At 41.0% G+C, this 16363-nt stretch overlaps 1 protein-coding gene across 2 annotated transcripts in view; it reads left to right on the top strand.

The window, feature by feature from the left end:
- HTR2C (5-hydroxytryptamine receptor 2C) overlaps window positions 1-16022 on the top strand; it is a 384624-nt gene extending 368602 nt beyond the window's left edge. For both annotated transcript variants that reach the window (XM_075834402.1, XM_075834401.1), the window contains one exon: window positions 14054-16022. In XM_075834402.1, the coding sequence (XP_075690517.1) occupies window positions 14054-14889 (836 nt within the window). In that variant the 3' untranslated portion in view covers window positions 14890-16022. The remainder of the gene's footprint in view (window positions 1-14053) is intronic.
- The last annotated feature ends 341 nt before the right edge of the window (window positions 16023-16363 follow it).

The raw sequence follows: 16363 nt of genomic DNA, 5'->3' as shown, positions 1-16363 counted from the left end.
ATTCTATCTACAGTGGGGGGGTTGCTATCTGCAGTGGGGGTGGCACTATCTACAGCGGGGATGGAGAGATGGCGGGGGCTCCCTCTCGGAGGGGAATCCTCAGCCAGAGCGCTGGCCGGGAAACCCGATGCTGGAGGGAGTTTAGGTGGTGCTATCTACAGAGGGTTTTGCGCTACCTACAGGGGGTTGTGGGTGGCGCTATCTACAGTGGGGTGGTGTATTCCCCGGCTCTCAAATCCCCGGCCAACATGAGAGTGCAGTGCTGCTCACACTGAAGCAGCACTGCACTCATTAAGCCCCTTCAAGGCAGTTAGAACATATATAGCCATATGGCAGTCGTGAAGGGGTTACCGTACTTTAAGACAGGGATTACTACTTAGATTTCTTTCTCACACATGCTAATATTATTTAAAGTTGCTCAAACTTTCATTCTTTCTAGCTTTTCCTTGTCAATAAGATAAAACAGATAAGAAGGGCATGAACAAATTGTCCCAAGCCTGATTAAATATAAATTTTTTTGTTATCATTTTTTTAATTAGATTATTGACAAGAGGAAAACATACAAAATGTCACCAGAATACGGAATGCAACAAAATAAGACATACAATGGACATGCAGTATATCAGTGTTGCTTCAAAAAGTCATTCGCAATTCAGCAGAATGACAAACTCAATGAAAAACATAGTCATAATAGGGTTAGGCAATGGTCGGGAAGTGTGGGACTAGCATAATACAAACAACGGATGAAGTGCGTGAACTGTTAATCCCAAGCCTTACGTTGAAGCTTGTTCTTATCAGAAATGGCTTCACATAAAGTAATTGAATAATATGAGAGTCACAAGTGCAATATAGTACACATATGACCCAGGGGTATCCTATTTATGGAATGTTAGAGGCCCGTCTAGATTCCCAAAATCGGGTCCAAGAACAAACTTTTGTGGAATCTAGCTTCCCAACTGGCCAACTCTTCTATTCGATATATCTGGTAAATTTTTTTCATGCCATGCAGGGCCGGAATAAGCACTTGGCGAACCCAGGCAAGTGCCGGGGCCCACTACCCTTGTGTGGGCCCACTCGGCCACCGGGTGCTGACGCTGCCGTCATGGCTCCTCCAGGAGTGGAATCCCCGGCCAGGGCGTTGCTGATGCTCTTGGCTGGGATTCTCCTTCTACAGGAAGCCTCTGTCTAGGAGGCAGCGTAACTACCGCTGCAGCAGCCATAGCAGCTGCTACGGGGCCTGCGGCATAAGGGGGCCCGTGATGCCCACCATCACGGCCCCAACATGCCCGGTGGCACTACTAGCAGCGATACTATTGAACACTATGGCAGAGCAGGGAGATATCTCGCTACTCTGCCATTTACTAGGCAACAGGCCACGTTCGGCCTGCAGCCTATCATGCGCAGAGACGGAATGCCTGCGCAGACCAGCATGATGATGTCACTGGATCACGCCGTCCTACGCAAGGATCTTGTGAGTGTTGATTCACTCCCTTCGTCTCGGGAATGGGGCCTAGGTGAATATGAAGTTTTTTTGTTTTATTTGTTTGGCGGTCGCTATATGGTGCTACCTACGGGAAGGGGGTCGCTATATGACGCTAAAAACAGAAGGTCGATTGCTATATGGCACTATCTACAGGGGGGCTGTATGGCACTATCTACAGGGGGGCTGTATGGCTCTATCTACAGGGGGAGTTGTATGGCGCTATCTACAGGGGGCTGTATGGCGCTATCTACAGGGGGCTGTATGGCGCTATCTACAGGGGGCTGTATGGCGCTATCTACAGGGGGGCTGTATGGCGCTATCTACAGGGGGGCTGTATGGCGCTATCTACAGGGGGGCTGTATGGCGCTATCTACAGGGGGGCTGTATGGCGCTATCTACCGGGAGGGGCATATGGCGCTAGCTACAGGTGGGCGTATGGCCCTATCTATAGGGATGACTGTATGGCCCTATCGATAGGGATGACTGTATGGCGCTATCTACAGGGAGAGCTGTATGGCGCTATCTACCGGGAGGGCATATGGCTCTATCTACCAGGAGGGGTGTATAGCACTATCTTCAGGGGGGCTGTGTGGCACTATCTACAGGGATGGCTGTATGGCACTATCTACAGGGATGGCTGTATGGCGCTATCTACATGGGGCTGTATGGCGCTATCTACAGGGATGGCTGTATGGCGCTATCTACAGGGGGCTGTATGACGCTATCTACAGGGGGCTGTATGGTGCTGTCTACAAGTGGGCTGTATGGCGCTATCTACAGGGAGAGCTGTATGGCGCTATCTATAGGGGGCTGTATGACGCTATCTACAGGGGGGCTGTATGGCACTACCTGGGAGGGGGCTGTGTGTCACTACCTGGGAGGGGGGCTGTGTGTCACTACCTGGGCGGGGGGCTGTGTGGCACTACCTGGGAGGGCGGGCTGTGTGGCATTATCTACAGAGGGCACTAAATTTATGTGGGTAGAAACTGGGGGCCTAACTTCTATATGGGGGCATAAACAGGGCCTAACTTCTATTGCGGGGCACAAAGTGAAATTTTTTGCCATTTTACCGCCGCCATGAGTTCTCCTGCATAGGGGCCCACTAAGTCTGTGTCGCCTAAGGACCCACATAAACCTGTAGCCGGCCCGGATGCCATGAATCTATTGATGGAGGATCCATGCTAAGTAATTTCTTTGGTATGAGTAATTTGGCTGGCTGCACCAAGCAAGTGATTACATTTTGTTAGGCAGGCATCCAAGTAGAATGGGGGAGCCATAAGAGGACTGTCTCTGGAGTCATATAAAAACACCAAATATTATGCATAAAGGGGTGCTAAGGTTTACAATTATAACTATATATGTACATGTCATGTGTATACTAACTTTCTGATATAGATCACATTAAAATTTGGTCTCTAAGACAGACATGTTCATATAGATTGCAATATGGATGAGTGAGGTACATAATAATAATAATAATAATCTTTATTTATATAGCGCCAACATATTACGCAGCACTTTACAATTTAGAGGGAACATGAAACAAACAATATCAGACATTACATAGTGACAAAGTTAATTTACAATTCAAACCAGAGTAGTGAGGAACCTGCTCGCAAGAGCTTACAATCTATGAGGAAATAATGGAGACACAAAGTGTAACAGTGTTTGTTCTGTACAATAGTCCAGCCATTTTTTATACACATGGGTGGTGCACATAAAGCTGCATGAGCCGGTCACCAGCCAGTATCCGTGTATGACGGACATGAAGAGAAGGAGTGTGAGGGAATCTTATTCTGATGACTAATCTAAAAGGAGGGCCATGGAAAGGAGTCAGATCAGGGAATGTTATAGGCCTGTCTAAATAGATGTGTTTTCAAGGCACATTTAAAACTGTGGATATTGGGAATTCATCTGATTGTCTGGGGTAGCACATTCCAGAGGACTGGTGCAGCACGAGAAAAATCTTGGAGACAGGAGTGGGAGGTTCGGATTATGGAGGATTTTAATCTAAGGTCATTAGAGGAACGTAGAGCCCAAGTAGGGTGGTATACAGAGATGAGGGAGGAGATGTAAGGAGGTGCAGCACTGTGGAGAGCTTTGTGGGTAAGAGTAATAAGTTTGAATTTTATTCTGAAGGGGATGGGCAACCAGTGCAGTGACTGGCACAGATTAGAGGCGTTGGTGTAGCGGTTGGTCACAGCGTTTTGGCTGTTTCCTCCGTAAGAAAAGGGCATATTCTGGAGATGTTTTTGAGGTGAAAATGACAGGAGCGTGAAAGTGATTGAATGTGGGGAGTAAAGGAAAGATCTGAGTCAAAAATAACCCAGAGACAGCAGGCGTGCCGCTTAGGAGTTATGATAGTGCCACACACAGAGATGGAGACATCAGGTTTAGGGGGGTTAGTAGATGGTGGGAACACAAGGAGCTTAGTTTTAGAAAGATTCAGTTTTAGATATAGAGAGGACATGATGTTAGAGACAGCGGACAGACAATCACTGGTGTTCTGTATTAGGGCAGGGGTGATGTCATGGGAAGAGGCATATAATTGGGTGTTATCAGCTGGAAGTCAAATCTGCTGATGGTTTGTCCAATAGGGGCTGTGTAGAGAGAAAAGAGGAGCGGACCTAGGACTGATCCCTGAGGAACCCTGATAGCAAGGGGTAGAGGAGAAGTAGAACCAGCAAATGACACACTGAACGAGCGGTCTTAGAGATAGGAGGAAAACCAAGAGAGAGCAGCGTCCTTGAGGCCAATAGAGTAGAGCATGTTAAGTAGGAGTTTGTGGTCTACAGTGTCAAAGGCTGCAGAGAGATCCAGAAGAATCATGAGAGAGTATTTAATTTAGCCGCCAAGAGATCATTTGAGACTTTACTAAGGGCAGTTTCTGTGGAGTGTAGAGTGCGGAAACCAGATTGTAAGGGGTCTAGAATGGAGTTAGCAGAGAGATAGCGGATAAGGCAAGAGTAGACCAGGCATTCCAGGAGTTTGGAGTTCATCTCCTGGGCAGATTCGAGACTGGTCAGTAGTTAGCAGCGCTGGATGGGTCAAGAGTTGGTTTTTTCAGTAATGGGTTTATAATGGCATGTTTAAAAGAGGAGGGAAAAATACCAGAGGAAAGAGAGAGGTTAAATATTTTAGTCAGGTGACTAGTGACAGCTGGGGAGAGGGACTGGAGGAGGTGTGAGGGGATAGGATCACCAGGGCAGGTAGTAGGAGGAGAAGAAGACAGGAGCCTAGAGACTTCTTCTTCTGATATTGGGTCAAATGCTGAAAGTGAAGAAGTGGGAGTGCGGGAGGGAAGGGGATCGATGTTACTAGGGAACTGGGAGATAATATCATGCCGGATGTTGTCAATTTTAACTTTAAAATAAGTGGCCAGGTCTTTAGCACTGAGATCTGTGATTGGCGTCTGCACTTTAGGACTAAGGCCTCATGCACACGAACGTAAAAACGCCTGTAATTACGGGCTGTAATTACGGCCCGTGATTACGGGCCCATAGAGTTCTATTGGCCACTGGTACCTCCCCGTATGCTTACGGGAAGGTGCCCGTGCCGTTGAAAAATATAGAATATGTCCTATTTTAGGCCATAATTACGGCACGGGCAGGCCCATAGAAGTTTATGGGGCTCCCGTAATTACCGGTGACTACGTGTGTGCACCCGTAATTACGGGAGCGTTGCTAGGCGACGTCAGGGGATAGTCAATGTCCAGGGTGCTGAAAGAGTTAAATGATATGCAGTAACTCTTACCTGGCACCTTAGCCACCAATAAGGGAAAACTGATCTACAGTATAGTAGCCTCATCATTGCTATGAATCAAACAGATGTACATGGAAAGACCAAATAGAAAGGTCAGCAACAATCCACATCTGACCCAAAAATGTTGGTTCCAGATTTTGCAATTGGTGCTTCAGTGAAGAGTTTCAGCTCAACCCACCATTTAAAGTCTACCAGGATCAGCCAACAGTTATCTGGTGTATGGCTAGCCTTAGGGTAATTCAGGTTGCGTGAGGGGGTTTAGCTGATAAAATGCATTTTGAGTTTACCTTGGAGCTGGGGTGGACACAGCAGAGGGCCCCCATCCAGGAACAGTAAATGGGCCCCTTGCTCTTGAATACCTCAGCATAGAGCACACACTTTACATCTGCTTATTAGGGGGCAGTGGGCCCTCTTAGCTGCTAGGCCAGGTTGCACCAATGGTATGTCCGCCACTGCCGGTCATCCTTCACAGTGTATTCGTATAGCATTGCTAGTCTTTGCCTATATATTATCCTCTTTACCTATCAAGCATTTTCACAATCTCACCTTGTATGAAATATATAACTTGCTTGAACTTCTTATAAGCAAAGAACTTTTTGCGGTAATTCATTGCGTAAACCTTCTGATTTCTTAGGAGCTCATATTAAAAAAATTGACCTTTTGGATCTATTAAATATAATTTGTATTTGCTCTTTACTCACAAAAGATAAGTATATCCTATGTTCTTTTCATTATGAAGGTGTTTCAGCCATTACCCTTACACAGTTATACACATTTGTAAGCAATTTAATTTTATTCATGTCCTACACTAAAATGGGAATTTTTTCCATTACAATCATACACAATTTACCAGACACAAAGCGTTATTAATGGCTTTACATTGGAAAGCCTCAGGCTATCTGTATAGTTGCATGAATAATAAAACTGTGTAGGAGTATCAGCTTGCATCATGCCACAGAAAATAAATTAAAGTTTTTGGGTTTCTATGGTTTTATAATAAGCTCAGTCTTACTCAAACAGAATGTGATTATTATGAAAATGTTCCCAATCCTGACTGAGGACAAATATGGGGATTCTCAATAGTCCTAAATTCTTTTCCATTCTTGCAATTAGTAAATTATTTCTAAAAGTCCCAGTATTTAGAGATCAATTTTCCCTACGAAAATATCACTTGTTAGAGATATCATTGAGGTAGAATTGCGATGAGAGACAGTGGTCTTGCAAGGTTAAAGGTTAATACCAGATATACCTGGAGGTCTACAGTAGTTAAGGTGTAAACACCTATTATTCCTGGTAGTTTTAGATGTTGACGAGTTAATGGTATTAGGCACCACCACAAAGTATACCTATAATTTCATTTTATTTCATCATAAATGCTCCACAGTTCTTTATAGGTGGCCAGAACTTAAATCCCTTGCTTCACTTCACAAATCCAGGGAGTTAAATTATAAAATTCTGGCTAGCTGCAACCTCCACTATATAGGGCTTACTGCATATAGATTTCTACAGTTTCCATTAAACACAATGTAAGCTGTATAAAAACCTATGCAGCAAGCTCTGGCTAGTATTCATATTCACTGCCTGTATAAACGTTTAAAATTAATTTTATTAGAAAACTTAAAAAATGGGCACTGATGCCAACAAGGATATGAACACAGGCATTGGCAGCCCAGATCATAAACCTTGAACAGTGTCTAGAGCATATTGGCTCACTATAGTAAGCAAAAATGACACTTTGTCAAGGTAATAGCAAATGTTATTATGGTCTTGTTGCCACTAAAATGCAGATTTCCCTACGTGTTTCTGTGCCCCTATATCTTCAGGGATATAATTGCTTATAAAGTTATAAATACCGGTCAGCACATATTATGCTGTCTTTGTTTTCCGGCGTGCACTGGACACTGATGACTGGTCTAGCGCGCCGGGAAAACCTCAAGCCTAATAAGGCTTAACCCCACCCTCTATGGTACCATCAGCGGTAATCAGCGTGTAATATGTCAGAATGACGTCCGCCAAACGGTCCGGCCCGTTAGTAACGTCGCAGCCAGTATAATCGATGCATACAGCATCATTAGTCACCAGGGGAGCTACAAGCGGGCAGGATCTAAAAGCTGCTATCCATCAGATAAAAAGGAATGTGATGGATATGGGGTATGTGGTCCATAGTATTGGACCTAATTCAAAGGTGAAGAGGAGGACTGGTGAGCAATAGAAGTTGGATAATGGCGCTAAATACTGTTAGAACGCAGTCATGTAAACAGTGAGATACATTGTCTAGATTAATGACAATAGTGTTTGTAATGACCAATACATATAGGAGTACAAAAATCAATAGTATCCCTATTGGCCAGTTGGAGAGGGTTTACATTTTTAACATATGGGTCGACACTCAAATAATCATCACTAACTAAGTTCCAGTGGTATAGTCATAACCATAAGTATTTTGTAAGGATATATTACAAAAAGGAGAGTGGATATAAATTGCCATAATTAGAGAAAGGAGAGATAGGATATTTGCTCATTCAGGCCCAGCGGTCTGATGGTTTGCATCCTGAAGAACCACTGGGCCTCATTCTGCAAAATCTTCCTGTTCCAATTACCCCCTCTGGCAGATGGTCTAATATGTTCCATCCCCTGGAAACTTAAGGACTGTAGGGTCCCCTGAATGGCATTCCCATACATGTCCGGCTAGTAGTGGCAAAATAATTTTATAACTCTCTACGACTGTTTCTCCCTAGCAGTGCAAATGGAAGAGTTTCAAGGTTCTTCAAAAAAATTTTCCCTTAAATGCACCCTAATTATTTCCATGGAAACTCCACTCAAAACTAAAATTAAGGAATTCTGTGTGTCAGTCTCTTAGGCCGTGATCAGATGGCAGATTTTTCATGTGGAAAAATCCAACATATATTTAGCTTAGAATCCAAAGCAGAAGTCTGAGGCTGACCCTCTGATTTCTTATGTGAATTTTCAGTTTATAATGCTGCGAATCTGCATGCAGGTTAGCTCGATTCAATGGGACTAATTTGTGTTTGGCTACCCGATGCCGTTTTCATGCAGAAATCACATCAAGTGACATGTCACTGCTTATTTTCAGCAACACGTATTTCAGCCCCGTATAAACAAATTTCCCTGCTTGTGAACAAACCCTTATTTGCTATTTTTCTTGATACCTCTATCACAATATATAACACTGGGGTCTGAGTCAGACTTTGGTAACATGCTTTTCAACTTGAGACTATGGGAATCCGTATGTCACTTATAAAGGCACCAGAACTTCCTGTATGATGAAATTACACAGACTGTTCCATACAAGTTCTCCACAGGCGACAAATTCCTATCACAATTACTGATAATGTTTTGACAGGCCCCTGTCACTCATTTATAATGGAGAAGATCACAGCTCAGCCTTCCTGACTGGAGACTAATGTTCCCCTAGCTTATTTAAGAAAATACTGAAAGAATCATAATCACACTGTCCTGCCAGCAGGCAGGGATAGTACTGACTTCTCCTGCTCACGTGATGCTGTGCTGAGACGGGATTATGGGATTGATAGCATAGCTCAGAGGTAGAGAAAGCAGGGTTTAGTCTAAAAATCAAGATGTTGTCTGTTCTGAAGCCAAAGTGTGATAGATAATCAGCTGGGGGGGTGCAGTGATGGAAACTTGTTTTTTCTGGCAGTCTTTTTGAAATCTTTTACATATGCTTCAGTCACTCCCCTTTCACTTCTCTCCTTGAGACCATAAATATTAAGTTCCCTTTATCTATTAAATTTTTTTTATATAGATGTGGTTATCTTCAGCCGTCCCGTCATTGCTTGGCCTGTTAAAATTGACAGAAGCTCAGCCCACTGAAGAATCTCTGTTCATCTGCTGAGCCAGTCTGATAATAAAATCCTTTTACATGGGCAGATTTCATGGTTGGCAGCGAGCGCCAATCGACAATAATACCATATAGATCAGTGCTCATTTGCTCTATTTACATGGAGCAATGATCGTGAGTATGGGGACGATCGATTGGAAATACAATCTTTCGTACCCATAGAATGTGAATCTTTTCAACAGCACATCTTCTGTTTACACAGGGAAATGTGCTGTGGACAAATGATTATTTTTTCGTCTGCGTAAAAGATGCGATCAGCCGACCAGTGTTTGTTCATTGTTGGCTGATCACTGGGCGTGCTTCACGGACCAATGATTGGGAATGAACGCTCATTCGGCCGATCATCTGTCCATGTAAAAGGGTTTTAAGATATTTATTTTTATTATTGCATTTTTTTTTCTATAGTCAATGAGGTGTAATAAAAGTAACACATTGTAATTATTTTTAATAGTAGAAATAGGCCAGTTGTGTGATTGCTAATATATCACTCGATGAGAAACACATTTTTAGCAATATGAGTCAATTATTTAAATATTTAGCTAAACAATTCATTACTTTGTAATCAGTGTAATGAGGTATAGACTTATTATTAACTGTAGATCATAAATGTAAAATTAGGTATTGTAGCTTTGTGTGTTAAAACAGAATACAAAATTAATTCACATTTCTTCTTAAAGGGGATCTGTCTGAGGGCAGTGTAAAAAAGTGAGAGGTTGATTTCAGTGGCCTAATACTGCGAGCTTGAGTCCAAGTATATTCATGTATTCATGCTCCCCCGGCCTCCCGCCGCCCTCTAGGCACTGATTAACTCTTTTCTTTCTATGCACAGTGATACGGAGAAAGTGTCAATCAGCAGCTGGAAGGTGGGGGGAGGCAGGAGTGGTGTAAGTATATGAATATACTTGGACTTGCCCCGCTCCACTACTATAATTACTAAATAATCCGGAACTCTGGCACATTAACTAATAAGTGACAGCAAACTGAAATTAGCGTATTTGTCACTTATTTATGGTGACCTCAGAAAGAGCAGCATAAATATGTGATAGAGTCAAAGTGTAATTCACCCGTTAAAATAGTGCAAATATTTGCTCTAAATGCATCTGACGAGGGGCATAAAAATTATTTTAAAAGATTTGAGACTTTAGGCCCAAAATATCACATATATAACTGACATACACCTCAAAAATGTTCCTGCGCAAAACAGCTACAATTCCAACACCTTTCTCAAGCTCTGGATGATGTCCCTATAAACCTTTTGGTCCCGCTCCATTCAAAAGTCTATTTGGCTGATGGAAACAGCAAAGCACTGGACTCTGCTGTTTCAGTCAGCCCATGCTGGGATCGCGCATGCCTGGTCTCTGCTCCATTCAAACTCCTACCCGCCGACTTGCGGGTTGTCGGAACGGGGGACCAGGGTCCCACGTTCTGGTGATCAGTGGAGGTTCCAGCAGTCGGACACTCACCAATCTAGCATTTTCCACCTATCCAGTGGATAGGTGAAAAATGCTGGATACAGGAATACCCCTTTAAGGAAAACCAGTCTTTATTAGCACCAGGAATTATATTTTCTGCCATGTAGGCAGAATACCAAGCTAGGTAATGCACATATTCTAAAATAACAATCCTATCATGTCAAGGTTCTTCAGGCTATAAGTTTTACCTTAACCTTATGAGGTCAAAGTATGGAATCACTGTGGCTCAGTTTTAAACGCTGAAAAGCAAGAAATATACAAAGCTAGAAGTCATCTTTAATAAAACGATAAGTCCACCAGAATAGATTTTGCAACACAAAGCTACTTCTCATTTCTGTAGCGAAAGAGTAGCAATGTACAAAAGCAAGCTGGTGTCGATTATTTAGCATTTTCTTGGCATATACAGACATATATTTGGCCATCTGAAGTTTCTTAAAAGTTTCAGCTACAATATGTTCTTGTGTAATATTGTCACATGAACCAGAGGGTCCGGATTTCCATTCCTTACACTAGTAGGAAAACAATGATTTATTTATTGTGAAAGATACAAAAATACTCTATAGCTAATTTATGTATTCTGGGCATAACTCACTAATCTCTTTTTATCAAAGGGGATGTATCCGGATAGACATTGGTGGCACATCGCTAGGATATGCCACCAATGTCCGATCAGCGAGGGTTAACCACTGAGACTGCCGCAATCACTAGCGTAAAGGCCTTTTTTAGAGTTTGCATGGTTGTCCTTTTATAGTCAGAGCGTAGACAAAGTAGACTAAGCGGCACAGTACTTTTTTAGTGGAGTCAAGTACAGGTGGCAACCATAAGGCCATGTTCACACATCACAGCAGAGCTGTGGCATTTTGACTCTATTTTGTGAAAATCATAGCAAAATGTTTTTATTTACTGAGAGAATAGGATGAAATGGGAATCTACGATGCAATGTTGTTTTATATAAACACAAGTTTCCTGCTGGTACAAGGGTAGAGTGCACAAGTCCAGGTGGTTCTAATGAGGGTAATGGCTACAGTTTGTTGTAATATTAAATAGAGCGAGCAGATAAGTTGCTTACACTTTGTAATATACATTATGCTTTTACAGAGGATCAGGAAGGTCTATCGAACAGAGCTTATTCTAATGTTTCTATTCAAGGAATTCTGTCCTTAGAACTGCACGTGAGGCAGTGACCAAAGCAAATCCTTGTTCATTCTCTGCCCTCCACCTCAGTATCCCCTCTCAGTTGCCACTCTCAATGTCAGAAATGTAACATAATATATGCTGCAAAGTGTGAGCAATATGTACACACAATAGACTTAAAGTGTCAAATCCAAAACCCAAGGACTTGTAAAAGATATTAACTTTGAAAAAAGGGCAATCATCAGTACATATTGTAGAGATAAGTTGAAAATGATACAGATCTGTCAGTGAATACTGGAAGTGTTAGCCTAAAAAATGAAGGAACTTGATAACAAAGAACACACATCACATAGGGGTCAAGACTCCAGAATACATTCAGAAACATAAACATTACCATGGGTCACCATTACAAGAATGAAAGATTTGTTGTAGTATAAGTTCTCTGGTTGTCATAAATGCATGATTTAAAAGGAATGAATAATTAGAAAATAAAAGTATTATTTATATCAGGTTTTTATCATACACTTTATTTTTATTTGTGGTGGTTTTATTTTATGTGACTATCCATATTGAAAAAAAAAATCTTTCAATATTCCAGTTTTCACATTGCCCACTAGAGCAGACATAGTGATATGCTGATATTTCCCTTTTTCTGTGGTTCACTTGTCAGCTTTGCTGTGCAGACTGGGATAAGTTGAGCAGAGCAATTTCATTATCATTAGAGGGTGGGCAAATTTATTACAGCTCTATTGTACTGCTAGACATCTAGATGAGGCAGGATATTAACACTATACACAAAGAAAAGGCACTGTATGCAGCACCCCTGTCACTACCTGGTTTCTAGGGCTGTACTCCAGCGCCTCCTGGAGACTTTAATAATCTACAGTATGACATTTCTCTATCAATTAATTCCCTTAATTGTTCCCGCCATAAAGCGTTCTCATCCTGCTGTACTGTCCATACAGACAACACAGAAAATAATTGTATATATCTTCAATATGGCCAATCGTAGTAAAGTTTTTCAAAATAAAACAACCCTTCTCGCACTACATTTTGCATTTATAACTTCCCATACCATGCTTTAAAAATGTACGACACAAGCATCAGCTATAATATACTAGATCATTGTGACCTCTAAGTGGTTAGACATTGGCCCTCCTATTTAAGTTCAATAAAGTTTATAAAAAACTAATATTTTTTTTCCCTTTACAAAAACATTTTAGTGTTGTTGTTTTTATTTATAATACATATTTGGTATTGCAGCAATTGCAACAACCCACAGAATAAATGTAATACACTATTTATGATGCACTGTGAACGACATGAACAACATTGGTTGAATTGATGTCCCTCTCCCTCCCAAAAAATAAATAAAAATAAAACGTAATCAACAAGTTCTATGTAGACCAAGATGGCGCCAATGAAAACTACAACTTGTCCAACAAAACAAAAAAAAAGTCATTTTACAGCTATACTGACAGAACAACTCTCTGAATGTGGTAATACAAAAACTGGGTTTGTGATCACCACTTAAAGGGTTATTACCATCTTATAAAGTGATGGCATATAGCTAAGATATATCATCACTTTATGATCGGTGGGGGTCTGACCTCTAGGACCCCCAATGTTCCTAAGAGTGAAGAGGCCGCACAGCCACCACTTGAATGGGACCATTCTGCAGTGAGATGCAGTGCTAAATCAGCACTATAGCACCTTTATTCTCAGGATCGGTGGGGGTCCCTGAGGTCAGATGCCCACCGATCATAAAGTGATGGCATATCCTAGTTATATACTATCACTTTATAAAATGGGAATACTCCTTAATGTTGTTTGTTTTATTCAGACAGCACTTTTATTAGATTACCTTATGTATGGAACTTTTGTTTGGCCACTAAATGTACTTTTTTTTTTTTTGCTGCTACCTATTTAGTCTTGGAAGTGGTTTCTGCCAACATATGGCACAATTTTTTGGCATAATACTGTATGGTGCTCATAATTAGCACTGTACAGTCAGATTATTGTATACTATGTGATCATACACCATATGGGGGCACTAACAGAAGGTATCACATCATCCAGCATGAGACCAGCCCCCTATCCAACAGAGTACCATTCTATAGAATGTGTACAGACAAATAAGAAAATGTAAATCACTTTAAAAATATATATATAATTGAACTATGTTGCTGTTTTTTATAATATTATGCAATAAAATGTTCTCAATTAAAAATAATTTGGAATTATGTGAATAATATAACATTGCTCATTTTTATTCTGAATAGTAATTTTACTTTTGTATTTTCCTGTTCTCTCCTCTTTTAGGTATTTCAATGCCAATTCCTGTCATTGGACTTCAGGATGACTCCAGAGTTTTTGTGAATGGGAGTTGTGTGTTAAATGATGAAAATTTTGTACTGCTGGGATCTTTTGTGGCATTTTTTATTCCACTTATCATAATGGTGTTTACTTACTGCTTGACCATTCAGGTTCTTCAAAAACAGGCTACTGTTTTCATGTACGAAGAAGTGCCAAAGCAGAGAAAGAACAGCAATAGTGGTATAAAAAAAGACAACAACACAGAAAATATTTCAATGATCCAAAATCATGAGGCAGCATCTCACTTAAACTCTCCGGTCAACAAAGAAGCGGCATTGTTTCGAAAGGGAACAATGCAATCAATAAACAATGAACGTAGGGCTTCAAAAGTCCTTGGCATAGTCTTCTTCTTATTTCTCATTATGTGGTGCCCCTTTTTCATCACAAACATCATGTCTGTACTTTGTAAAGAAGCCTGTGATAAAGACCTTATGGTAGAACTGTTGAATGTATTTGTTTGGGTGGGTTATGTTTCTTCGGGAATCAACCCTCTAGTCTACACACTTTTTAATAGAACATACCGAAGAGCTTTTTCCAACTACATCCGCTGCCGGTATTACAATAGCAGCATGACAGTGATTCAACAAAACCAATGCCATCATAACCCAGCATCAACTGTCATGTATGGCAAGGACCTTAATTTAAACCATTACAGAAATGGCAATGAACTTACTAGCATGGAAATGGATGAGACGGAGGAGGCAATAGAAATGCAACCTGGGACTTCAGAAATATCATTAAACAGTTCTAATGTCGTAAGTGAAAGAGTTAGCTGTGTTTGAAGGAAGGTCCAAAGGACCTTCACTCTTTTAGGTCAGTTTCAAATGTTTGTGTTTAATAAAAATCTATATTATATGTTATGTCAAAATTAGAATAATGAGAATAATGTAAATATTTGTTCATAAGAAAAAAAAACATTTTTTAAAGACATTTCTGCAGTCCAGTGCTTCAGTCCAATGATCCATGTAAAGGTTCATTTTCCGATAGAACACATAAAATAGTAATGATTTGGTTTAATAATTGGCAGAATGTGATGGCCATCTCTTTAACTGCATGATAAATCTGCTTTGAATAAGTCATAGGTTGAAATGCAAAAGATAATAAACAGCTGCAAAAACAAAGTGATTCATTAAAACGGAGAATCATTCCAAGTACCGATAGCTGCTTAGACTATGTCTGTTTTCCTTTACTTTTCAAGTTGATACCTTTCGAAACCGGTAACTTGTCTTTTGAATTGTTGATGTTCATTTAAGTTCACTGTAGTATATTTTCTCTCAGAAGTAAAGAGAATAATATATCCTTAACAGTCTTAAGAAGAAAATGAACAGCTGCCATTATATTGTGACCATAGTCATGGGAGCAGGGACATCACTCCCATGAAGAGGGCATAGCCCTAACTATGGACCATAGCAGTTAAGGGGCCAACCCTTAGGCTATGTTCACACGCAAACGCAAAATATGTCTGAAATTACGGAGCTGTTTTCAGGCGAAAACAGCTCCTGAATTTCAGACGTTTTTGCAAGTACTCACGTTTTTTGCGGCGTCCATTACGGACGTAATTGAAGCTGTTTTTAATTGGAGTCAATGAAAAATGGCTCCTAAAATCTCCCAAGAAGTGATATGCACTTCATTGACGCCAGCGTATTTTTACGCGCCGTCTTTTGACAGCGATGCGTAAAATTACACCTCGTCTGAACAAAACATCGTACAAACCATTGCAAGCAATGGGCAGATGTTTGCAAGCGTAATGGAGCCGTCTTTTCAGGCGTAATTCGAGGCGTAAAACGCCTGAATTACGTCTGAAAATAGGTCGTGTGAACATACCCTTACTCGTCCCATGACTAAAATATAATTAGACTAGTCTCCACTATGTGAGGACGTAAAGCATAACTATCATAGCATCAGGATATGTTGCCCAACAACTTAGGGGACCTGCCTCCACTTTTAAAGTAGCATCAGAGGTGAAACATTTGATACTAACCATAGAAAGTGACAACCTTAAGAAGCATAACTTTTCAATTTCTTTACTTGCGAGCAGCCGCCATGACAGCAGAGTGGGGCTACATTCCAAGATTTGCTATGGGTCCCTATGGTTACTTGATTCCCCCTTAGTATGGAAGGGGCTATATTGACTCTTAAAACTTCCATATTGCCTTTTGATATCAAGTTTCATCCTGGATTCAATTAGTTACAATATTTTCTACATTAAACCAGAAAAGCTGCACGATTAAAGTGATCTATACATCCAAGGGACTT

The sequence above is a fragment of the Rhinoderma darwinii genome, chromosome 8 (assembly GCF_050947455.1).
Source record: "Rhinoderma darwinii isolate aRhiDar2 chromosome 8, aRhiDar2.hap1, whole genome shotgun sequence".
In the NCBI taxonomy this organism is placed as follows: domain Eukaryota; kingdom Metazoa; phylum Chordata; class Amphibia; order Anura; family Rhinodermatidae; genus Rhinoderma; species Rhinoderma darwinii.
This window is presented reverse-complemented; position numbering and strand designations above follow the sequence as displayed.